At 33.7% G+C, this 25,599-nt stretch overlaps 1 protein-coding gene across 6 annotated transcripts in view; it reads left to right on the forward strand.

Moving 5' to 3' along the window:
- The window catches only part of ATP8A1 (ATPase phospholipid transporting 8A1), a 290,003-nt gene that overhangs the window by 245,934 nt on the left and 18,470 nt on the right, over nt 1–25,599 (forward strand). For all 6 annotated transcript variants that reach the window (XM_074229523.1, XM_074229525.1, XM_074229524.1 and 3 more), the window contains one exon: nt 5,685–5,792. In XM_074229523.1, the coding sequence (XP_074085624.1) occupies nt 5,685–5,792 (108 nt within the window). The remainder of the gene's footprint in view (nt 1–5,684; nt 5,793–25,599) is intronic.

Here is a 25,599-nt window from a genome sequence, read left to right on the forward strand (position 1 = left end):
CTGGAGTAGCATGATATTCCAAGTTGAGAAGGATGCTCCCTCATGATGAGAAAGAAATGGGAGTCAAGAGTTAAACCTGGTGGGAAAATGAAGGACAATAATACACCATTACTAGAGCTGTGAAATAGCCCAGCCATTCTTGAAAGTAATTGTTGTTCTTTTAAGTGATTAAAATGGTTGTTCCTTTTGACCTAGAAATCTCACTGCAGAGCATATATATACCAAGAAGGTCAAGGACAAAAAAGAAAGGCTCATCTATAACCAAATATTCCTAATAGTACTTTTCTGGTGGCAACAAAAATTGGAAATAAAGTATGTACTCATCATTTGGGAAATGGCTAAATAAATTGTAGTACATAATTATAATGTAATATTACTTACAATTTAAATTATGACTATGGAGAATACAAGGGAGCACTGAAAATATGTGAACTGATTAGCAATTAAATAAGCATATAGATTTGGTAGGCTTCTTGGTTAGTTTTGCAGAACTGATTTTTTTTACTTTGTTTTAAACATTGGATTTCAAGAGAATCTTGTGAAATAAAGGGAATTTAAAAGCAATAAATGGTCATTATAATATTTTTAAAGAAGTCAGGAATGACAATGGCTATAATAGTATGGGATGAATGTCTCTAGATTTAATTATGCTGGCCCTCACACAGCAGCTTTATCTGTGTTTTTTGTAATTTATGATAATGCTCAAAAAGTCACCTATAATGCCAATTTTCCTGTTTTTAGAATTGTGTCTAAAAGTCTAATACCATGTATTAGCAGCAGTAAAAACAATTAGCAAATTTTCTTATGTCTATTTGCTTATATTTATAAAAGTAGTCAAGAAAAAGAATCTTCTGTGATTATTATTCACAATTCTTTTGTAAATCTTGGCATTTTACAAATATTTGGTTCTCACAAGTCTCATTTAATTATAAGCAAAATAATCTTTCTATTTGACTTCAAAATAATGAAAGCAGGAAGCTCTACTTACATAAGCAATTATTTCAGTAGAGAATGTAGACATGTAATCAACATGTATTAAGCACCTACTGTGTGCCATTTACTTGGGATTAAATTACTTTAGGTGTAGATTTAGGCAAAAGATGGTCCCTGTCCTCTAGGAGTTTACAATCTAATAAAGGTGGCAACATGCAAACAAATATATGCAGAGCAAACCATATATAGGATCAATAAGAACTAAGAAGAAGAGTGCTGTAATTAAGAAGGTTGGGGAAAGTTTCCTTTAGAAGATAGAATTTTAGTTTGGACTTAAAAGATTTTTTTTATTACAATGAGATATTGCAATGATATGGAAGGGGTGGGGGAGGCGAGGGGGAATGAGGGAACCTTCACTCTCATTAGAGGTGGCTTGGAGAGGAAACAGCATATATATACTCAATGGGGTATAGACATCTAGAGTAAGAAGGAGAGAAGAGGGATGGGAGGGGGGGATGTAAGTGATTGAGGAGGGGATGGACTGTGGGGGAGAGTGGTCAGATATAAACACATTTTCTTTTTTACTTCTTGCAAGGGACTGGGATTGCATGGCCTGTCCGGGACTACAGGGCCAGGTGGTTGCTGGGCCTAAGGGGTGGTATATGGGCTCAGGTCCTCTTGGCCCCAGGGCTGGTGATCAGTCTGCTGTGCCACTCAGCTACCCTACAGTACATTTTAGAAGAGGGACAGAGTGAAAGGAGAGGGAAAAATATAGTGTATGATGGTGGGGAAGTACAAATGAAGGGAGTTACGATCAGCAATGACAACAGTGGAAAAATATGGAAGTCGCTTTTGTGATGGACTTATCCTAAAGAATGTGATCCACCCACGACAGAGCTGGTGGTGTTGGAACACAGACTGAAGCACATTTTATTATTATTAATTTATTTTATTTTATTTTATTTTTGGTTTTTGCAAGGCAATGGGGTTAAGGTGGCTTGTCCAAGGTCACACAGCTGGGTGATTATCGTGTGTCTAGGGCCAAATTTGAACTCAGATGCTCCTGACTCCAGGGCCAGTGCTCTGTCCACTGCATCACCTAGCTGCCCCTATTTTTTTTATTTTAATCTTAATTTTTTTCTCTTTCCTTTACTTTATTTTTATTGCTCATGAGAGTCTATATTTTGGGGGAAGGGGCTATTATGTTTACTCTTAAGCAAAAATATTTTAGTAATGCATAAAAAAACATAATTTGTACAAAAATAAATATAATTAAAATAATTAAAATTAAAATAAAAAAAAGAAATTGGGGAGATTCTCTTTCAATAATTTAGCTCCAAAGGGTATAAAAGATAAAGAACAATAATTAGTTGGGTTGGAAAAAACAAGTGATCCCTTTATTTTTTTCAGTATATCAGAAATATATCATTATATCAGTGAGCAATAGAAAATGAGCCAGTAGGAAGAGATTGAAAATAAGTGACTAAGTGACCGAAGGAAAAAATAAGTGAAAGAAAAGGAATGAAATATGCACCATTTATGATTTTGCTAGATTTTTTTTCCTTTATTTTAGATATTACCATCACTTTTGAGTACTTCCAAAAATTTGTGATTTTTATCTTTCTGGATATATCTTCAATTGATATAGCCGAAAATTCCCTTAGGCCTTAGTAACTGGTTTCACAAGTTACTATGAGCACAGTTCATTACTTGGTGGTCAGCCTTCTGGTAAAGAACCTCTTCTTTGTGTAATTTTCAGTCACTGAGGACAGTCTTTCCAACTTTAGGCTCTGCCAAAACTTACACTCCACTAATATAGTCTTTAAGAACTTACTAGCTTCCATGTCATGCATTCTGTAAAGCATTGGGTTAGAAACCTAGTCCATAGATTGCCCTATGTAAATGAGAAATTGTATGTATATGTGCTTTTTTTTCTCTGTATGGACTTCCTTTGGTCAAGAGTTTTGAATTCTTAGTTAGATTTGGCAGATGTTGGCACTTAACCTCTCATAGTAGGGTAATTTGTATCTCAATTTATAATTTTCCAGAGCCATAGAAATATAAATGTCAAATGATATCTTTGTTATAGTTGAAACTCCATAATTGAATCCAGCAAGTTACCATTAGATTCTTAGATAAGCGTCTATATACAGTTCATTCTCAAATATCCATGCTAATTAATACAAGGAGTAGGATGGATAATTCAAAACAGCAAATAATCCAAAAGAATTATAGTTGGTTTTGTTCATTTTAAATTGAATATGGTTATGTCTAACTTGGAAATTCATTATACTGCAAAACAAATAGCAATGGTTCACATTTAATGTTGTCCCACAATCATTGTTTTATTATAGAAACTCCATGCTATAAATATATACTTAAAGGACCTGGTCAGTTTTCAAGACTGGTGCCAGAGCTGGGACTCAGATTCATGTCTTCAGAATTAAGTCCAATGATCTTTCCATCCTTTAAAGTTTCACTTTAAACAAACCAACTCAAGAATGATAAAGAAATCCTGAGTCTCCATCTTCTTTTCCTCCTTCCCAAAAGTTTACTCCACTACATGCTGGAGACAGATGCAGCTCTCAGTCTAAGGCAAAGCAATTGATGGAGTCCTCACTCCATCAGTTTTGGTAGTGTTTTTTTCCTTTTCCCATCATGGTGGGCTGTAAACTATAACTGAGGCTTTATTAACAAAGAGTCCAAATCAACTAGAGGTTAGACATAAATACTGATTAACTGGGTTGAATCATAATTTGGATAGTAGATAATGAAAAATCAGTTCTACCTGTATTTCTATAGTTATATATGATGATCATTTCTCATACACTTGTTTGGGATGACAAGGGACTGTTTCAGATAGATAGATAGATAGATAGGTAGATAGATAGATAGATAGATAGATAGATTCTCACATTTGAGATTGAGAAAGTCTAATAAATTGTAGTTTGGTGTATTATTATTACCCTCATTCAGCTAAACAAACTGAGGCTCAAGGAGATTTAATTTGTCCAAGAACATAATAGATTCTAAGTCATCAAATAAGGGTTTAGTCTTCTGACTACAAATCTAATAATGATTCTATTTTCTCTATATAATTGGCCTTTTTTTACATAACATTCAGAAGGGAAATGTTAATCATCACAGAATAATTGATATTTAAAATCTAAGGTTCTATTTTATAAATTTGTGTAGACCCAAAGTAGTCAATCATAAGCATGGATGGACAATTTCACTGCTGTTAGTATTGCATTATTGTTATGGTGAGGGTAAAAGGATATGAGGATACAAAAATACAGTTATCTTGGGCTTTTAGAATAGTAAAAGATACAGAATTCTTGAAATCTAAACTGTTTTACAAGTGAAAAAAATTGAAACATTGAAATATTTTGGAAATTATAAAGCAATATATGTCTATATTTGAGTCATTAATACTTATTATAGCCATGGATCAATACAGAAGGTTTTTTATTGAGCATCTGCTATGGTCCACAGTATACCTGGGTACTAGGGATGCAAAGACCAAAAACTAAATAGTCTCTGCCTTCAAAAAACCTTAGATTCTCTTGATTGTGCAGCTAGTTCGTGGAAGATGAAACATGCACTACCTAAACTCTAATCAGTCCTGTGCTGCCTCTCAAAAAGAAATATTTCAAGGTCAAGCAAGATCTTACTATGGGCTTAACTCCGTAATTTGTAAAAAAAAAAAAAAAAAAAGAGTCAAAGTAGAAGAGAAAGATTTTTAAGCAATTGCCAACAAAATTGTTGTTTAACTTGCCCAAGAGAAAGCTTAAGCCAGAAAACCAGACAACTAAACATTATTGAGAACAAATGAATGCAGCACACACACACACACACATACACATATAGAATCACTAAATGCAGCTTAGATATAGCGTGAGAAAGTATGATTTTAGGTTAATCAGTGAAAAGTTTCTTCAAAAAGGTATTTTTTGAGGAAAATTTTGAAGGCAATAATATGAATTCAACTGAGGAAATTCTAAATTACAGCAAGGGACCTAGAGGAAGGAGATGGTATATGCAAAGCAAGGAGAGGGGGCAACTAGGTTTTCTTGGACGAAACTGACAATTTATCTCAAATATTAAAAAATGAGGTTGGTGTAATGAACAGGTGAGTTAACACTTTTATTTGATAGGTCATATAAAAGGAGCAGCTGTGGTTTCTTAAGTGTCCAAGGGATACTTGGGCAGTAAAAGGATAAATCCAAAAGATGTTGTAGAGAATACACAAAAGCTTAATGATGAATTGAAACAAAACTGCAAAGTTGATTCCAAGGTTAAAAGATGGTAGGGTGTGACCTCATTTGAATATATTTCAGAGATTACTTCTAAAGATATACACACTAGAGTTCTCTTTATTCTGCAGCATTTTTGATTAATTCAGCTGAGTCTTTTTCTCTAGAGGTTAGTGGTTTATGTGAAATGACATTTTTCTTTGGCTTCCATTTACTATGCACACACAAGTTTCTCATTTAGTTCATAACTCTAGTACAGTATATACTGTGACTGTGGGGGTGGAATGAAGAATGGAGAATAGCTATATAACCCCTAGGGAGAAAAAAATATTATTTTCAAAATATTGAAAATAATCCTTTTGGGATAAAATCAGGAGCTAGAAGGGATTTATAGAAGTTACATTTGCATCTTTTCCTTGAAACAATAATAAGCCAACACTTTTTTTTAAATGTACTAACTTTAACACCCTCTTTTTTCTCTCCCCCCCCTTACAGTTCAGTCACATAGCGATTTGGGGCAGTATTGCACTCTGGGTGGTGTTTTTTGGAATCTACTCATCTTTATGGCCTGCTGTTCCTATGGCACCTGATATGTCGGGAGAGGTAATGTATGCTAAACATTCTTGTCCATAATTGATGACCTAGAGATTTTACTTTACTTGTGAAATCTTCACATTTTAGCATCATTTTTCATTGACCTGAACTGCTTTTGAATTCTGTAGTTTTAAATGATAAATCTTGTAAAAAGCATTTACTTTTCCAAGGTTCCCATGTTCTACCTATCCTCTCACAATCATTTTAGGGAAAATAAAAGGTACCTTTTTAAGGAATTGGAAACATTGTATATACATTTATATATTGCTTACACAGATTATACAATAAAATGTGTAGTTAAACCCAATTATACATCTTGAACTGAAATTGGAGGAATATTGAGTATAAACATATATACTTACTAAATGTAATGATTTGTGATGTTATTCTTTTTTCTAGTAAAAGGCATTCACTGGCCCATTAAATGTAGTTTTTATAATGGTCTTAATGATATCAATTTGGTTTTCATTATGAAAGATTCAACACATTTGACATTTCAGCCTTATCATAGCCTATTTTCAATCCTATCTTTCAGTGTCTTGTTACAGGAGTAGGAATTGAGTTATTAGGTGTTCAGGAGGGAGTGTCAGAAGATCTCCTTTCTTTCAGAAGAAGTTCCAGCAGGATGATGGTTTATGATTTCAGTTGCAGGAAATTTGACATAAAATGTATGAAAGAAAATGTGGAAAACATTTCAGGATTTCCTGTGACCTCACAGTAACTTGCAAATCCACGTAACGTGAGCTGTGTTCCCGTGCTTTCTGTTGCTGCAGTAACGGGAAACCTTTCCAGTGGTTTTGCTGTATTTGTTGTCCATAAGTACTGCCCTGAGTACCTTTCACTTTTGACAGTCTGGTTTATAGATCATTTTCATGAAATTTTATCTGACAGGATTCTGCTTTTTATAAATTAGCAGAAAGCAGGCACTTAAAAAAACTCTTGTGGTTAAGTTTATTCAGGAGAAGGTTTTGATACTTTTACAATGAAACCAGACATATCAAGAAACATTCACTTCCACCTAATGTGAAAACTTTTTTTGAAGCATGTAACCATTCAGACCCAAGGACAAAGGTTCTTAACCTTTTTTGGTATCATGGAACCCTTTGGCATTGTAGTGAAACCTTTCGTTCCGTTTTCAGAATAATATTTTTAAATGCATATGACAAAATATTTAAATTGTCAAAGAAAACCATTTTAAAATAGTTATCAACATTTAAATTTCAAATATTTAAATATCAAATATATAAATTTAAGTTCCTAGACCCCCAGTTTAAAAATCTCTGCAGTTTATAAGACCTATATTTTAAGAAAAAGAGAACAAGGTTTTCCCTCACCACCCCAGTCCTCTTTATTATTACATTAATCAAATTAAAGACTATATTTATCTAGTGGCCCTTCAGAAAGTTCAGTCCTATTCTTTATTTTTACTTAATAGACATTGCACTATTGGCCTAACTTCTTTCCCCCCCACCCATGACAGTCATTTTACCTTAGTTTTTGTTCTCTTATTTTCATTTTATTTTAATGAATTTCATTTCAAATGACTTGGGCACCCAAGACAATTGAGTTTCATTTAACATTTATTAAGCATCATTTACTCTTAAGGCACATATAAGTTACAATTTTAATGAGATAAATGTAAAAACATAAAAGTCCTAGATTGAGAGCTGAAAGGAATGGTTAAATGTCTTCATTTTGCAGATACTATGGTTAAGAGATTTGCCCAAAGTCTTATGGGTAGTTAGCAAAAGAGGGAAAATTTGAAACAATTTTTCCTAATTCCAAATCTAGAGATCTTTTAACTATAGAGGTCTTTATTGATTGCTAGCAAAACTTGAATTAAAAAGGGCAAGAATAGAAATTCTGTTAGATGGCAATTTCTATTTTTGGTATCAAGTAGGACAGGCAGGATCTGATCCCAGATTCTTCAACTATGCTTACCATACTATCTCTCAAAAGAAAATGCAATGGCCTTTTAAGTATTTAAATCTCTTTATTATGACATGCCCTGATAGCTAGGACCACAGCGGAGCAAAAGTATGAGATTCTCACCATGACCTCTGCCTCCTCAAGAGCGGTTAGGTGGTGCAATGGATAGAGCACCAGCCGTGGAGTCAGGAGTACCTGAGTTCAAATCCGGCCTCAGACACTTAATAATTACCTAGCTGTGTGGGCTTGGACAAGTCACAAGTCACTTAACCCCATTGTCTTGCAAAAACTAAAAAAAAAAAAAAAAAAGAATTATTAGTAGACTTAAGCTGGACTCTATGCAGTCTGACACCCAAGCTCAGGCTTGAGTTAGAGGGGCCCACAGAATTGGTGAGACCCTGCCTTTCAGGGACTTGATGGATCTGTTTAATGGGATTGGAATGGGGTACATTTGATTGAATCCAAAGAAGAGATTGGACCCTGGGTCTGCCTGAAGCCTGGTATATGGGAAGGAGGGAGGGTCATGATACAAATCATTCACTATCCTCTATGTGTGGGTTCACCATCTGTCCAGTGATGTTGCACTTGCATTATGCCCATCTCTCTCATACAGACCCATTAGAATAAATTTGCTGTGTTAATTTCTATTTTTTTTTTATTTTCATTGAAAAATGGGATATATTTATATGGGAGTTGTATTAAAAATATTCACAACATTACTTATTTACAGCATCCTATCCTGCTTCCCCTCAAATGTACCCCACATTTTAGAAAATTTGAGCCTTGTCTTATCTCTTGAGACCTGTGTTATCACTATTTACAATTCATAATGAAATGAATATTATAACATCACTTTTTAGTCAACTTCAAATGTGTTGCTAAGTGCTAACAGGACTTTATTTTTTATTTTTTTATTTTATTTCTCCCTGGTCTTTTTTGTATAGTCCTTTATTTGTTCAGTTGGGACAGTTCTAGAAGTAGTAAAGAATAGGAAGTAATGCAAAAGTAGTCTCTATTAACATGCCATTATGCAAATCACTTTACACTCAAGAAAGACTATCTCAAATTCTCTTAGTGAATGTCTTCTAAGTATCACTTCCTAACTTATAGGATAATAGGTGTTATAATAAATCAACACCTACTCTGTACCTCTAGTTAATTGCCTGCAGCATTGATATATTCCTAGGTTACCCAACTAGCCATAGGAAAGACTTGAAACCAAATTGTCCTAACTCTGAGCTAAGCTCTCTACCTTCTATACCAAATTATCACTCTGCTGGTATATGGTAACTATCATTTTTATTTATGTAAAACTAAGTAATATTACAAAAAGAATAGTTATGCTATTATATGTTATCTGTACCTAATTTTATTGAGATTAAAAATAAAACATTTGTATTTACACACAGATACCTATACATATAAGCAACAAATTGATCTGCCATCTTAAAAAAAAGAAAAAAAACTTGTGCTATTCATCTATTAATGTTTATAACAATATTGTATTGTTCGGAGAAAATTCTAGTCATCAGGATTATTTGAAATTATACCCTCATGCTCAGTGTTTGACTTTGTACATCATATCTGTAATAAAACATGGCAGCCCACAAACAGAAGTGCTCTTGGTCAGTTTCCCTTTCATTTGGCTTATTTTGCCCTACCACCACCTTTGAAGGCAACAGAAGGAAGGAAGGAAATAGTTTGAAGTGAGAGGAAATTTCTTCCTAAAACTTTACCTATAGGATTATAATCCTTGACCCAGGGCTGGGTTTGAAAACAGTTGCAAACAAATCTGGTGATTCTCAAGTTTTACATGTACCAACAGTATAGTGAGGCTTCTAAACAAAAATAAAACTTAATATGGTCTTGGCAATAATAGAATACTAATATTGAATAATGAAAATCAATTATCTCACTTTACCCTTTGTCAGACAACATCTGGCACACACTATGCTCTCTTTTGGGCACCAAATATTAAGAGAGAGATACTAAAAAACTTGAATTTATTCATTTTTTCATCAATCTAAAAACCATCTCATTCTATGCTTTATTGAAGAGACTAAGGATGGGTAACCAAGAAGAAGTTAAGCCTAAAAGGGAAGGATGACACAGTAGCTGTTTAAATATTGAATATGGTAGTCAGGAAGATAATTTTAGTCAGTGTTTCTCTGGGGCATTGATTCTAAACCTGGACTCCACAAACTTTGTTTTTTGTTGCTTTTCTTTAAAATTTTGATATTTATTTCAATACAATTGATCAGCCTTTTTGTAATCTGGTGTATGCAGTTTTATACATTTTTAAATTCTGAAAAGGAGCCTGTAAACTTCATTAAACTGCTAAAGGAGTCCATGATACAAAAACTGGTTCCAGAGGGCAAAATAAGAAACAATAAGTGAAAGGAAGGCAAACTGTAACAAAGTATAAGAAAACTTTCTAAAAAACATAGTCTAGTGCATAAAATGATTAGTTTCCTATGGAAGTATTGCTGTAGAGACTAGGTTATTGACAGAAATAATGTAGTAAATATTCTTGCATTAAGTTGGAAGTTCGAATTAAGTTAATTGGCCTTTTAAATTATACAAATTATTTTGCAGTGGTGCAAGAAAATCTCAGATATAGCTCATATTACCTAATTCAGTTTAATGCAGACTCAAGCCTAATTCAAGCCTTTAGAATCATTTGCATTTTCTTTTCCTAATTTACCCTTATTCTCAACCCTAAGATTGAAAGTATTTTTTATTCATCAGCCTTGATCATGGAGTCATGATGCTATATGGATGATGTCTAGGTTGTCTTCTTTTTTCCTGATTGAAACTGCTTTCCCTTTGGACAACCAAACTCCAGTCCATTGCTATCCATAGGCTCCATCTTTTGCTCACAAAATTACTCAGAATTATTGTCTCCTTTCTTTAGATATTCAGCCCCAATCAGCTTCTCTGAGTCACACCAACCTGAAAGACTTATTTATTTCTCTGAGAAATCCTCAGTTTCCATAAAAATTGTGAATCTTACCAATATTGTTCTCACCAATCCTGATGGGTCAAAATTCAGAATTCCCAATCTCTTGTTCTGAGTTTGCCCTTCTTTGATCACAGAGTCACCACTATCTCTTTTCAACACCAAGATCAGAATGAATTCTATAATTTCTAAAGAAAGTTTCAGTTTTTAAAACCCCATTAACCATTATCATTCACCAAATATCTTTATTAGAAGAGTTTTTAAAATAATCCAAGATTTACCACTTAAATTAGACCTTCAAGGGCTACTGAGATATGGAAGATCTTCTCTTACCTTCCCCCCTCTTCTCCCATCCTGCCAATCCAGAAACATGCAAGTATTTTATTACTGTTTAGGTAGATATTTACCTTTCCTGGTGTTCAAAGACTCCTCTGTCTCTTATCATCTTCTGTCTCTATTTTCCTGAAGTTAGAATAACTGTTGCTTGTTTCCCCCCATAGTTTCTTCTATTGTATACCACCTACTTCACTCCTAACATTTTAATATCCACCACACTCTTCCCCCTATCAGTTTTGTTTCCCTTCTGTCTTTCTTGTTGTTCTTCTTAATCATCTCACTTTCAGAGAGATAAAGGAGACGCCACCAACCACTCAAGCAGGTAGATATCCAAAAGTGAAGGTTCTTTGCCACTAGAAATCTTTGAGATTGGGCATCCTTCTGACTTCACCATATCAAAGTGGCATTTGGTGTTTTTGTTATTTTTTTTTCTTGTATATTTTGATTACTGTGGTCTCAGCCATATTTTGGTACTCAATCCACATATGAATTTGGTGGAAATAAAGTTTTTGATCTAATCCATATTTGGGAAAGATTTTCCTTAAATTTACTTGCTTTTAAATGTCATTTACAAGGAGCCTTCATGTATGACAATCCTTAGCTATGTTCTTCAGAAAAATGAACAATTGTGTAAGAACCTCAAATAATTGAAATATTCAACTTTTTTAAAGGAACTGTCATGACATCCTTGAAACTTAGGGTATCAGCAAGAAAATCATTTGGGAAAGAAAAATAATAAAGGGAAAAATAGCATGGCATGTTTTACCTACTCCCTTAAATATGCAGTTGTCTTCTTTTTCTCTGGCAAATATGTTTGTGATTTAAGAGGAGACCTTTTTTTTCAGACCTGACTTGTATTTTTTCACACCAGTAGAACAATTTATGGGGCAAGGTAGGCCTTAGGGAAAAGCACGATGGTATATAAACAGATGCTAGTCTGCTTTTCTGACTTGTCTGAATGATATTGCCAGGGTTTTTGAATTTTGAGAATGAGTTTTGAAAATATTTTAGCTGATGTGATTAGCAAACAGATTAAAAAATTTGAAAGTACCATAGTACACTCAGAACCATTTCATGTCAGGATTAATACCAGAAGCTCACTATCTGCAAAACTTTTAAATTTATTGTGGTATTGCAGGCATGCACTGTAAAGTTCTCCAGAGCGCCATCTGTTTCTGCTCTGTCTGGCCTAAGGGATCTATAAAACTACTGAAGGAAATTGAAGTTAAGGAACGAGCATGTGTTTTACAGAATTTCAGATCACTTGATTGAGGTTTGTAGAGTCTCTCTGAAAAACAATAAAACTCTTTGTTGAACTCTTTAGTGTCACCCCTATAGGAAAGGTATTAATAAACTATATTAGCAGTATTATTTTCTTAAATTTTGCTGCTGTCTATATTAACCAACATAATAAATTACTTTTCATGTGAGGAATTTCCTAGTTCAAATATCCCTTTTCATATATTGGCATTTATAATTTAGATAGCATTGAATAATTTATTGGTCATAAAATTAGGTCTTTTGAAGGATGGGGGTGGGGTGAGTCATGATATGATGGAATTTCATCCAAGGTTATCATGCTTTGACAAGAAACCTTGAGAGAGAAGCTCTCATAAACCCTGTCAGATATTCTCCAGTGAACCAAAGGTTGTGAGTCAGTCTAATAAAAAACTCTCATTGATGTTGGTCCTTGCATCCCTAATATTTGAGGCAACTATTCAGACACACCAAGTTACTCAGGTAGCACTAGCTCTATGTGCCTCTGGAATACATTTTGTACTAATAATCCTGTAGTTCTGCAGGAGTGCTAAGTAAAATAGAGGAAATGGGTGTCATCTATTATCATAAATCAGAATTTTAGGTCACAAAGGAAAGGGGAAATCAGCAAGCAATTTCTTATTCAACTTGGCAAGAGAGGTAGCAGTGCTTTGTGAATACATCAAATCTTTCACCCTACTCTACAATTTTCCCTTTAGCTATTTCACAAGAATCCTAAATACTCTCAGTAATGATGGCATATTTATAAAGATGGATATATATTAAAATACAAAAAAAAAGATTCTGTGTCTTAGCAAAAGCCACATAGCAAGTAAGTTTGAAATAGTATCATAAAGAATGGTCCTGATCACAGGAAACTATAGGACAGGTGGGACCCATTAGACTTGGTAAGTCAGATGGTAGCTCTTTTGAAAAATGATTTCTCCATCACTGCAAGTGTAGAAATCCTTCCCCACAGATTGGCACAATTTGTTTTCAGAGATCTCTAAGCCCTACAAAAATATATAAAAAAAGAATCAGAATATCAGGCCATTTGCTTCAGTAAACCAAATATGATTTTAGCTGTATGAAATCTTTTACTACCTAGTAATTACTATGTAGAAATAATAATAACTCATATTCATACATTAAGATTTACAAAGTATTCTCCATTCAGCAATCCTGTGAAAATAAGTCATGCAAGTAATATTATTCCTATATTACAGAATTGGTGATTGAGATTTTAAAAATTTGTGACTTGCTCAGGGTCAAGAAGCTAGAATTGGGATTTGAATACAGCTTTGCTGGCTCCAAGTGCCACACTCTTCTAAAGCCTCCTAACCTGATATTCTAGTTAGTGAGCAAAAATCAGGTTAAATGTAGCCCTACCAGAAATCAGTGACTACTTTTCATTCTGTTCTGACTTTTACACTCAAAAAGTAACCTATTTTATGGAATGTTTTACTTACTAAAAGAACTTCAAAAGAGTTTCTTTTGGTTCAGAACAATTTTATTTGCTGGATTTTCTCTGTCATCAGTAGAACACATACATGAAAATAAGTTGTCCATCACCCTTCATATCTATTTGCAATGTGCCATAGTTATTTTTGTCATCTCATTTTAAAGAATAGTAAATTTTCTCTCAAATAATAAACAGGTAGATGGCACATTGGTTAGAGCTCTGGGCTTGCAATCAGGGAGACTTATAAGATGATTTCAAATCTGGCCTCAGACATTTAATTGTGTGACTCTCAGCATGTCACTTAACCCTGTTTGCCTCAGTTCCTCAACTGTAAAAAGAACTAAAGAAAGAAATGGCAAACCATTCCAACAGTTTTGTCAAGAAAATGCCAAATGAGCATGAAGGTTCAAACACAACTGAATTGATTCAACAAGAACATCAAAGGAGATTTTAATAAATTTTATAAAGTTTATAAGTTTTATGGAAATAAAACAACAAATATACCACAAAATTGTAAAAAAAAACCTTCTATCCTATTGTTAAAGTTCTTAGTATGTAAATTTTTACTAACTACCTATAATGATAGTAATGTTTTAAAATCTTCATTTCACCTAATACAATAGGATATAAATAAATTCTTTCCCATGAATAACTTGTCAAATGTATCTAGTAGTTGAGCAAAAGATTATAAAATAATGCAAAATTTATTTCTTCTGGAAAAATGTTCTGTTTCGCATTTTTTCCATTAACTGATTCACAGATTTTATGATTTATCATAGTTATGTATTTCTTTCCTGATTCTTATGTTAATGGTGCCCAATTTTGAAAACACAAAAGGAACATTTTATTTCTAGGTGTTCATACTACATCGGCAGGAATACATACAGGTCCCTTGTCACTTCCTCCAAATCTGTTTGTAGTAACTCAGGAAATGTAGATGCTAAGCTTTAAAATCTAAAAAGATTTCACTTATTTATAAGGAAATTATTCATTTTCTGTATGATCTATGTCCCCAGTGCTCTTTTTCTTTCTTGCACTGTCCACATTTAAGTCATTGCCTTAGTAATTGTTGATTGAATGATTGATCTTGTAATATAACCAAGTTGTGGGGAGTAAGAAAGGAAGGAAGCAGTGATTTAGTTTCAGAAGTCATTTTCTTAATGTTACAAATGTCCAATGACCCTTGGAATTGCTTGTGTATTCATTTGTGTCCAGTAATGGTGCAAGAGAAAGAGGGTTGTCCTTGAAGCCAGAAGATGTGAGTTCAAATTCTGACTCGGAGACTTAATGGTTTCATGGATTTGAGTCAGACATTGAAGGCTCACAATTCTGGTTCCTCATCTAGAAAACAGGATCTATAAAACTGCAACCAATCTAATTTTCAGAATACATTGCTGGTACTATGAGAAGTATCTGATTTATATTTGCTAGAATATTCATGATTCAGGTAGTCCAAGTGGAGATTTTCTCTATCTCTGGATCATCTATAAATGTATTGTATCCAAATAAATTTAGGTTTGTGTGTACCCTTTCTCCACTGTTTTGTACTGTACCTACATTATAAACAATGCAAAGTTCCTGCCTTTCTAATGAGACTAACTATATAATCCTAGAGTTCTTCTGTAGTTAAAGATGTTGAATTTGGACATTCTTGGCACATCATCCAAATCTTATCTCTGTATCCAAATTCATATTCCCTAAGAAATTTGGGCTGCTTTTAGAAAATGAGCTCTGGGATATGACCATGCTTCTAGGCAAGCACGATAAACCTAAACAAGTGGAAGATATGATCATTTTGGGATATGGTTAAAAACATAGCAAAATATATGAGAAAAGTGACTAAACTATTAAGACCCTCTGACCTAGTTATGCCTGTACTAGGTCATTTATAACAATTAAGTCAATGACAAAGAAAGATTTGGAATATATTTCCAAGAGCCCTCATTGGGGTAACAAAAAACTGGAAGATAAGTGGGTAGCTGTCAATATGGGAAAGGTTGAATAAATTTTGACATGCAAAATATAATGGAATGCAGATATTTGGAAAAATGAGATGAATTTATGCAAAATGAAATAAACAAGAAGAAAAATGACCACAATAAAGTGGGGGGGGGACACTAAGATTCATACAATGACTCATCTTGACACCCAGTATCAAAATAGATTTCTCCCTTGGTAGAGAGATGGTGGACTACGGGTGTGGAATAGGACATAGTAAATGTCAATAGTTACTTTTATATAACTGGCTACATGGGAAAGCACTATTAATAGAAATTGGAAATGAAAATAATGTTATCCAAAGTACAGATAAGCTTTTTTTTTTAACAAGACAGATAAAGAAAGGAATAGGTAGGAAGATTTTTTTATATATAAAAAGAAATGAAAGTGAAGTTCACACATTATCTTGCTCATATAATTCTATAGTCATTATAACTTCAGATTAAAGTTACTCTCAAATATTCAATTCTAATCCTGATTCTAATTTCGTAAAATATCACTACATAAACAAATCTAGACTAGTTCCTGCTGTGATAATGTCTGCTCATAATCTCCATTCCCCAGAATAGACATTAACCTTAATTGCATAGATGCCAATGACATTGTCAATTGTGGAAAATGAAAATAAGAAAATAAATTTTAGATCTCAATGGGAAAGAAGGTTCCATATTCGCTGGGTTTTTTTTTTAAGTAGATGATAGATCCAAAGGACTTTGTAAACCTTAAAGGGCTATATAAAATGCTTGCTATTAGTAATGACAACAACAATAATAATAATAATAATAATTTTCATTGATCTTTTGTTTTTAGGTCTCTTATATTGTCCAGTATGTTTTCTTCTTTCTTTCCCTCCCAAGAGATATCCCCTTATAAAAAAAAAAAGAAAGAAAATATTTATGAATAACTAACAGATATATGGAGGGAAATAATAATTACTATTTGTGAATTTCCCACCATCTTATTTTTACTATTTTCCTTCTCGTCCTCTTTTTTTTAACTCTATTCTTGTTATCTCATCTTCTCCCCTTCCTTCCTATTCCTTATTTTGACCACCCCTTAAAGAATATCTCCCTTATCTTCTCTCTGAATCCTCCTCTGCATCCACATACACACACACACACACACACACACACACACACACACACACACACACACACAGACACACCCCTCCAAAAGTCTCTCCCTTATCTTCTCCCCCCCACCCTCCTAAATCTTCACTAGGAGGGAAGGGGAAAAAATTTACATGATAACTTTATTACATATTTAAAAGGAACAGCAAGTCATACATAATAGATTTGCAATTTCATGTGCAATCATCTTTTTTATTATACTGTGTTATGGAAATGCCTGTTTTATTCCATAAATTAAAAATAAATTTTTAAAAAATCTTGGGTCCATTCTATGTCCCTAATCCTTTGTTTTCTAATTTTATCACATACAACAGTTTTTACACCATAATAATATTCCATCATAATTGTGCATCAGAGCTTGTTTAGCCATTCCTGAATCTATGATTATTTGCCACATTCACTGTTCAAGAGAACCAGCCCTCCCTCATCCACAGTGTATCACTTGTTCTGTACAAAGCAAGCTACTTAGAACAATGAAAATAGCTTTTCATCATAATTAAGAAAAACAAGTGAAACATTACAATTATACCCAATTTCACTTTTCAATAAAAAAGCTAATACAATGACTAGAACTTATATTTTTAACTTTATTGGAATTTGTATTATGCTAAGTACTAATGTTCTGATGAAGAACTTAACATTATCATTAAAGAGAACTTTACAGAAGTAGTTTCAAACATAGCAGCAAATAATAGAAATTTTCGTGTCTGACAGTAAATGCATCCCTGATGGCAACATAGGAAGGATTGCAAGGAAAGAATAAAATTATATGATGACCCCTTTGAATTCAACATTTTGCTATTTAATTAATGCTTTCTGTATTTTCATACCATAACTATTTCCCAATGTATTCACTATTACTCTCCCTTATAACAAAGAAAACCAGTTAAGTAAAAGCAATCAACAGAGTTAATATATCTGGTAGAATATGTAACACTCTGCTCCTGTTTACTTCAATGTGTCTACCAAGATGAAAGAAATTAATCTTTTCAACTATTCCCTGGGACCAGAACTTATCATTGCAATTAATTTTTAATTCATCTGTCTTTGGGGGACATTTTAAAAAATTTTCATTATTGTAGCCCTTGTGTATATCATTCCCCCTGGTTCTGTTTTCTATTCTCTGCATCACTTCACACAATTCTTTGTTACCACAAATAGTACAGATTACTTGCAGTTAATTCAAAGGTATCTAAAACAAAAATCTTACCTTGGCCAGGTTGGAAACTCAAAAGGCTTCTAAACATAGCTAATTTGGGCCGTGATACACTAAGCTAAAGGCTAACATTTTTGGTAAAACAAAAGGATTGGAGCCAGAAAAGGCACATGTGACATATTTCTTATAGCTCTCAAACCTCCATACTAGGGCCTCATATCTCAGCAAGTCCTTAAACTTAGTCATCCCTACCCTGTATTTTGATCCTTTCTACCAGAGCTGTACAAGTCATTAAGAAGTAGGAATTACCATATGAAAGTTCTATTTCTTGAATCATAGAAAGTGAGAAGCAATGAGAAAATAGATTACTTTAGCTCCTCCACTCCCAAAGTAAACACTGAAGAAAGCATTTCTAAGAGGACCAGGTTTTATTAACATAATATTAATTGTAAGACAACTAAGAAATAACTGGTAGGATCCTGATACATTAAAGTCATCTTCTCTTTCAGAGAGCTTTCACTTCCATTGTATTTGATCCTGACAATGGGCCTTAGAAAGAGGATAATAACACTTATCAAGGTTTTTGAGAGTATCAAATGAGATTATATTTGTAAAGCACTTAGCATCCTACCTAGTCTATATATAGGAAGTGATTAATAAACCTTTATAGTGTCTTGAAGTTAATAAGTTCTTAATAAATGATTATTGAATTGATATACATATGTCATTACAGAATAAACCTTTTTGATCCAAATAAAAGACTTCTCCTGACTAGAATTAAAATAATAGCTAAATTATTGGTAGAATTGTGAACTGATCCAATCATTCTGAAGAACAATTTGGAAAATACCCAAAGGACGTGTTCATACTGTGCATATGTTTTAATCAAACAATGCCATTGCTTGGTCTATATCCCAAAGACATTCAAAAGGGGGGGGAGGACCTATTTGTATAAAAATATTTTTAACAGCTCTTTTTGTGATGACCAAGACTTGGAAATCAAAGGGATGCCCATCAATTGGAGAATGGCTCAACAAGTTGGGGCATATGATTCTAATGGAACATTATTCCACTCTAAGAAATGTCAAGCAGAATGATTTCAGGAAAAACCTGGAAAGATTTACATGTACTAATAGCAATATTATTTGATGAAGAACTGGGAATGACTTTGCTATTCTCAATAATACAATGATCTAAGACTATCCACACGCAGAGATAGAACTGATCTGGATTGAATACAGACTGAAGCATGCTATTTTTCATTTTCTTTTATTCGAATCTTCTTTACTTATACATGTTTAGCATATATCTTTTCATCATGGCGGGGGGGGTGAGGCTGGAAGTGAGGGATACTATTTGAAATGTAAAACTATACTTAAAAATACTTTATAATTTAAAAAAAATATTGCGACCATTTATACAGTACCTACTGTTTACCAAGTGCTTTCTAATTATTGTCTCATTTGGTCCTCATAGCAACCCAGGGAAGAGGTGCTGTTGTTGTCCCCATGTTATAGGTGAGGAAACTGAGGCAAACAAAGGTGAAGTATCAGATGAGTTAGAGAATGCAAACTGTAGGCTTCTCATGTCTAATCATAAATCTTTGTTATAGTAAAACACTGTTAGAAAATATCCCCCAGTGCAATCATTCATTTATATCAGGGATCTGTTAATACCCATTGTGTATATGTTGTCTATCTTTATCTGCATTAACATAAACAGGGTATGCAGATAGAAAATAATTACATTTAATTCTGCCCTGATCAAATGGCATTTGGAGCATTCTGTTTACTTCTGAGCAGGCACTACATTTTAGGAAGGGCTCTGATCTCTCCTTTCCTCTTTTGTTAACATAAGCCCTTACCTCATTCTTCACTAAAAAAAAAAAAGCTATCATTATTTCTTTTTCTTAGCTCCATATTTCAGATAACTGCCTCATTGGTCTTCAGGCACTCTCCTTTTTTCCAAGTCTCAGAAGAAGGGCTAGCCCAACTTGTAAATACAAATCCCTCATATGCCTCTGACAAAATCTTTTTTTCTTTTCTTGTATCCTCAGCACTTGCACTTAGTTCTTAATAAATGCTTGTTTGCAAAATAGGTGACCCATATATATCACAAATTCAATTATGTCCCAAAGCTCGCCTTCTTCCTGACTTCTCTATGTTAAATTCCTAGCCACCCACCTTTAAATCTGACAAATCATCCCAAACTCTTTTCTTTCCCTCACACTTCATATCTAATCAATTTACAAGTCTGTTGATTCTCTCTCTACAATATATCTCATGTTAGACTCTTCATTTTTGCTCATTCAGTTAGCTCCCTGTCTCAAAAGCTCATCACCTCTTTCCTGGATTATTGGTCTTAATTGGTCTCTCTAATCTCTCTTCTCTGAATTCCATCCCCACAGCTGCTAATGGGATAAACTTAATCCTAAATCTGACATATCACCCAAATCCTTTTTTGTTCCAGAAAAATAGAAAAGGAACCATAATTTGATTTTGGCTCCTGAAACTTCCATTTCTATACTTCTCTTATACATCCTAGTGACTTTTCTCCTAGGGAAAAAAAAAGTTTCTTTTGCTTTCATACCTCCCCTTAGGCTTTTCAAACCCTCCACTCAGATTTCTCATTCAGATCCACTCTCCCAAAAATGATCCCTATTCCAAACCTGTCTCTTCTCCCCAACTTTCTTGGACACATACACCTATTCCTTTACTACTATGCTGCTATGGAGCAGATACATTTTATTCACTTGCTTGGAGATAGTTCACACCAATATTGGAATTACTATCATAGGTTTATTTGAAATGTGTATAGTACATAATTTTGACATAAGAACACTCCAAGGGCACTTTGCCTTCTTCCTGTCAGTCTCTCAAGACTTCATTCATTCAAGGAGAACAAGAGTCAGCAACTTGACATCACTCTTCTGAAAGACAAAATTTAGCAAAAAAATGATTCTTATCCACAAAATGTTTAACAATCTAAGGCAAATAATATGATTAAAGATTTGCCATTATAATGTTGAATGCTAAACATGTTGATATTAAAATAGACCTTAAAGATATTCTAGTTCGAGTCCCTCAATTTATAATTGAGGAAACTGAGTCACATGATGATGAAGTAGGATAGCAATGAACCAGGAATCAGGAAGACTTGAGTATCTGTCTCAGTTTCTTCATATGTTAAATGGTGATAATAATAGACCTCTTTCTCAGAATTGTCAGAATAAAATGAGGCAAAATTTATAAATTACAAATCTTCAAGCACTATATAAAGATATCAACATCATCATCATTATTACCATCATTTCCCTATCACATATGCAAGTTATAACAATCATGACTAGAACTCAAGTCTCCTGACTCTTAGATCAGTACTCATTCCCTGAACAGCTTTAAGTTGATTATATAAAAGATGAATGTATTGAGCATCTAGGTGGTACAGTGGATAGAATACCAGCCCTTGAGTCAGGAGGATCTGAGTTCAATTGGGGTCTGATTGTCTCCCAATAAAGAAGTAAATGAATGAATGAATTAATTAATTAATTAAAGATAGATGGATTCATGAAACAGTGGGTTCAGATTAAAATAAGTCACAGTCTTAAAGAATGGTCAAAAAAATAGCTTTGTACCTGTTATCAAGCCTATAAGGAGTCCTAGACAGAAAGAACAAAGCTATTTCAATATCAATCAATATCAATATTGATTTTTTTTGCATTTTTCTTACATCTTGATTACCAAGAAAAATGCCCAAATCTTCAGTGATATTCTAATTATCATCGTGTTCTTAAAAAAAGAGTAGAAACAATGGGATTATGTTAGAGTAAGAATTATCTACCTAATGTTTCATTTGGAAAGACTGGAAATAGACCCATTTGGAAAAAGTAGAGTCTGAGAAAAAGAGCATCTCCATGAGACAGGCCTTGTAGACTTAAGAATGGAACTATGGCAAAAAGATGCCCAGCATCTCAAAGACTAAGACTATATATTTTAAGAAACTGTGTTTTAGAAGTATCTTGCAGGGTTGGCTAAGTGGTGCAGTGGATGTGCAGTGGATAAGAGCACTGGCCCTGGAGTCAGTAGTACCTGAGGTCAGATCCAGCCTCAAAAACTTAATAATTACCTAGCTATGTGGTCTTGGGCAAACCACTTAACCCCATTGCCTTGCAAAAAAAAAGTATCTTGCAATAAATTTATTTTCTATTTAGTGGAATCAGCCTTAAACAAAGAATGACATAAGTAAAGGTTCTTGAAAAGTTTTCAATTTATTATACAGAATCACGGTTGCCCAAGAATTCAGAGGCCTAATTCAGCTGATACCTGAACAAGAATCCTGTCTACAATTTACCTGACTTGTGGTCAACTCTCCTTTGCTTCGAGATCTCCAATGAAAGACCACTCACCACCTCCTAAAGAAATCCATTCTATTTTGTTATGCCTACTTGTTAGGAACTTTTTCTTACATCAAGCCAAAGTTTTCTTCTTCACAAATTTCAGTCATTTTCCTGGATATGCCTTGTAAGGCAAAATTTTTTTTAAAAGTCTATTTTTCCTTCCACATCAAAGTCCTTCAACTACTTGGAAAGAGCTATGAAGTTCTCCTCAGCCCTTCTTTTCTGCAAACTAAATATCCCCAATTCTTTTCACTGATTTTCCCATCACATGATTTCAAGGTCTTCTTTGTTGTCCTCTTCTAGACAATCTCTGATTTGTTAAGATCCTTCCTAAAATACAGTTTCCCCCAAAATGAACACTTATTTCAGATGTCTCATCAAGGGAGATTGCAAGTCTAGAGTACAGAACACTATGGATTTCTTAATATAACTCAAGATTACGTTTTTTTTGGTGACTCATCAAACTTTGTAGTTCACTAAAAACCTTTTGTTCACTTGAATTGTTGTCTAGTCATGAGTCCTTTATTTCATGCTTATGAAGTTGATACTTCGAGCCTGGGTTGTGTTTATTACTATTAAATATTCTTTAACATTCTTCCATGCCATCATCCTTTTATCACTGTCATCTAACATGTTAGCTATCCCCCTCAAGTTTATATCATCTACAATTTTGATAAGTATGCAACCTTCATGGAATCCTACCAGTTCCTTCTCAGAAGTCTTTAAAATACTCTATTCAGTGAGATCCAAGTTCACCCAATAATAATCATCTTCTGGTTCACATATCTTCTTAATTTCCACATGATAAGCGTATGATACTTTGTCAAATGTTTGTTACAATGTAAGTAAATTCTAGCTATAGTATTACCCTGATAACTCTATAAAAATAAAAAAGAAAGAAATTAGATTTCTTAGGCAGGATCCATTCTTGATGATGTTTGTTGTTTAATTATTTTTTCATGACCTCATTGAGTTTTTTCCCAATTGATATTTTATTTTTTCAATTACATGTTGTGAAATTTTTTCAGCATTCATCAACATACATATACATATTACAAGTTACATAATTTTCTTATACCTCCCTTGAGCTATAAACAGTCTGGTGAACACTGTACATATCCATTTGTGTTTAACATGTTCACAGATTAGTCATTTTCTGCAAGAGAATTAGACCTAAGGGAAAAGAAAGAAAACTATGAGATAGGAAAGAGAAATTTTTTAAAAAGAACATAATGTTCATTCAGATTCTGAATAGTTTATTTTGTTTTGTTTTATTTTGTTTTTCTTCCTCTGAACATGGATAGCATTGTCCATAACAGTTCTCCGAGGGTTGTCCTAGCTTTAAAATGCTGAGAGGAGTTGCATCCATCAAGGTTGACCATCTCACAATGTTGTTACTGCGTACTTTGTTCTCTTGGTTCTGAACCTTCCCTCAGCATCAGTTCCTGTAACTCATTCCATGCTTCTCTCGAGTTCAATCATTCATGGTTTCTTATAGAATAATAGTATTCCATAACATTCATATAGCATAACTTGTTCAGCCATTCCCCAACTGATGGGCATCCCCTCAATTTCTAATTCTTTGCCACTACAAGAAAAGCTTCTATGAATATTTTGGAACATGTGGGACTTTTCTTGGGATTTTTCTTGGCAAGGATACTATAATGTACTACCATTTTCCAATTCCAGTTTATTTTACTGAAGAGGAAACTGAGGCAAACAGGGTTAAATGATTTCCCCAAGGTTTCCCAGCTAGTAAGTGATTGTGATTAAATTTGAACTCAGGTTCTCCTGACTCTAGGATCAGCACTTTTTGCTGTTTCAGCTTCCCCTTAAGCAGTCAGCTTGGCTCTTTTTGGTGATAATGATGATAACAATGATGACCAAGATGACAATGGTGTTGATAAAAACTAACATTTATATAATGTGTACTAGGCAATTGTTCTGAGATTTTATACTTACTGCTTCCTGTTCTAGATGTTCACTAGTCATTATCCTTTAATAATAGTCAAGAATTTTGCTAGAATTTGAAGTCAATAGCTAGAACTATAGTTTTTTGGAATCTGTTCTCTTTCTTTAAAAAAAGTTAAGTCAGTGTTTGTTCTTCTCCAATTAATTCTACTGTTACTCAGTCCTTTCAGATATCACCAACAGGGACCCAGCAATCAAATCACATTTGCCTTATTTTTTTAATATCTAGGGATTTAATTCATCAAGTCTTGGTAGTTTAAACCCATCGAAAGCAACTAGGTGTTCTTTTATTATCTTTCCTTCTAACATTTGATAACTTCCAGTTCCCTGACTATTACTATTTTCTTTTCAATTTCATGACTGTCATAAATAAATGGAAAATTAAGAAAAGTGGCCTGTCCCTCACATTTTTCTTATTTTCACATCATGCAAATAGTCATGATTAAACTTATAACATCTAAATTAAATGAGATTATATTTAACTTGGAAGGTAACTGTACATAATTCATAGAGCTGGTAGACCTAAGTTCAAAGCAGACACTTAATAATTGCATCCCTTTGGGCAGGGAGGTAATGTAAACTTTTCTTGCCTCAGTTTCTTTAGCTGCAAAGTAGAGAAAACAATAGTACCTATTTTTCACAGAATGGTTTTAAAGATGAAACGAGATTATACTCATGTAAAGCACTTTATTCTTGTTATTTAGTTTATCTCCTTTTCAGGACAGTTTGAAATAAGAATACTGAATTTTAAAAGAAATGAAGAGGATTTGACTGCTTCTAGAAAACTCAGAGATAAGAAGTGGGTGGGAGTTGGAGGGAGAGGAGAAAGGAGAGATAAGAAAAAAGATGTTCTACTCTTGGTCAAGGGTCCTTGAAATGTTCTGGAAAATGTGTGAAACAACTAGCAGTTGGTTCCCCAATACTAGAGATTTGTTTCTCTTTAATGGTATCTCAGTTAGGATTGCTACTGCTTACTTAGAGGCCAGGAACCTATGGATTCTAAAAAACCTTTTCTCAACAAGTTCACACAGAGATTTTGTAGAAAAATTCTTTGACATAACTTGAGTTTTGAGACACTGTTCATTTATTTTTGAAGTCTCGTTTGTATAATTTTGAGTCCTTGTCACTCTACAAAGACAAGAGGTTATTTGTTTTCCCTCCTAGGCTTGTAGGGCCTCCAATTTACCAGGCTTTGCAACCCTGATTTTCTGATTCTTTCTGA

Source organism: Macrotis lagotis, chromosome 3 (assembly GCF_037893015.1).
Source record: "Macrotis lagotis isolate mMagLag1 chromosome 3, bilby.v1.9.chrom.fasta, whole genome shotgun sequence".
NCBI classification, from domain to species: domain Eukaryota; kingdom Metazoa; phylum Chordata; class Mammalia; order Peramelemorphia; family Peramelidae; genus Macrotis; species Macrotis lagotis.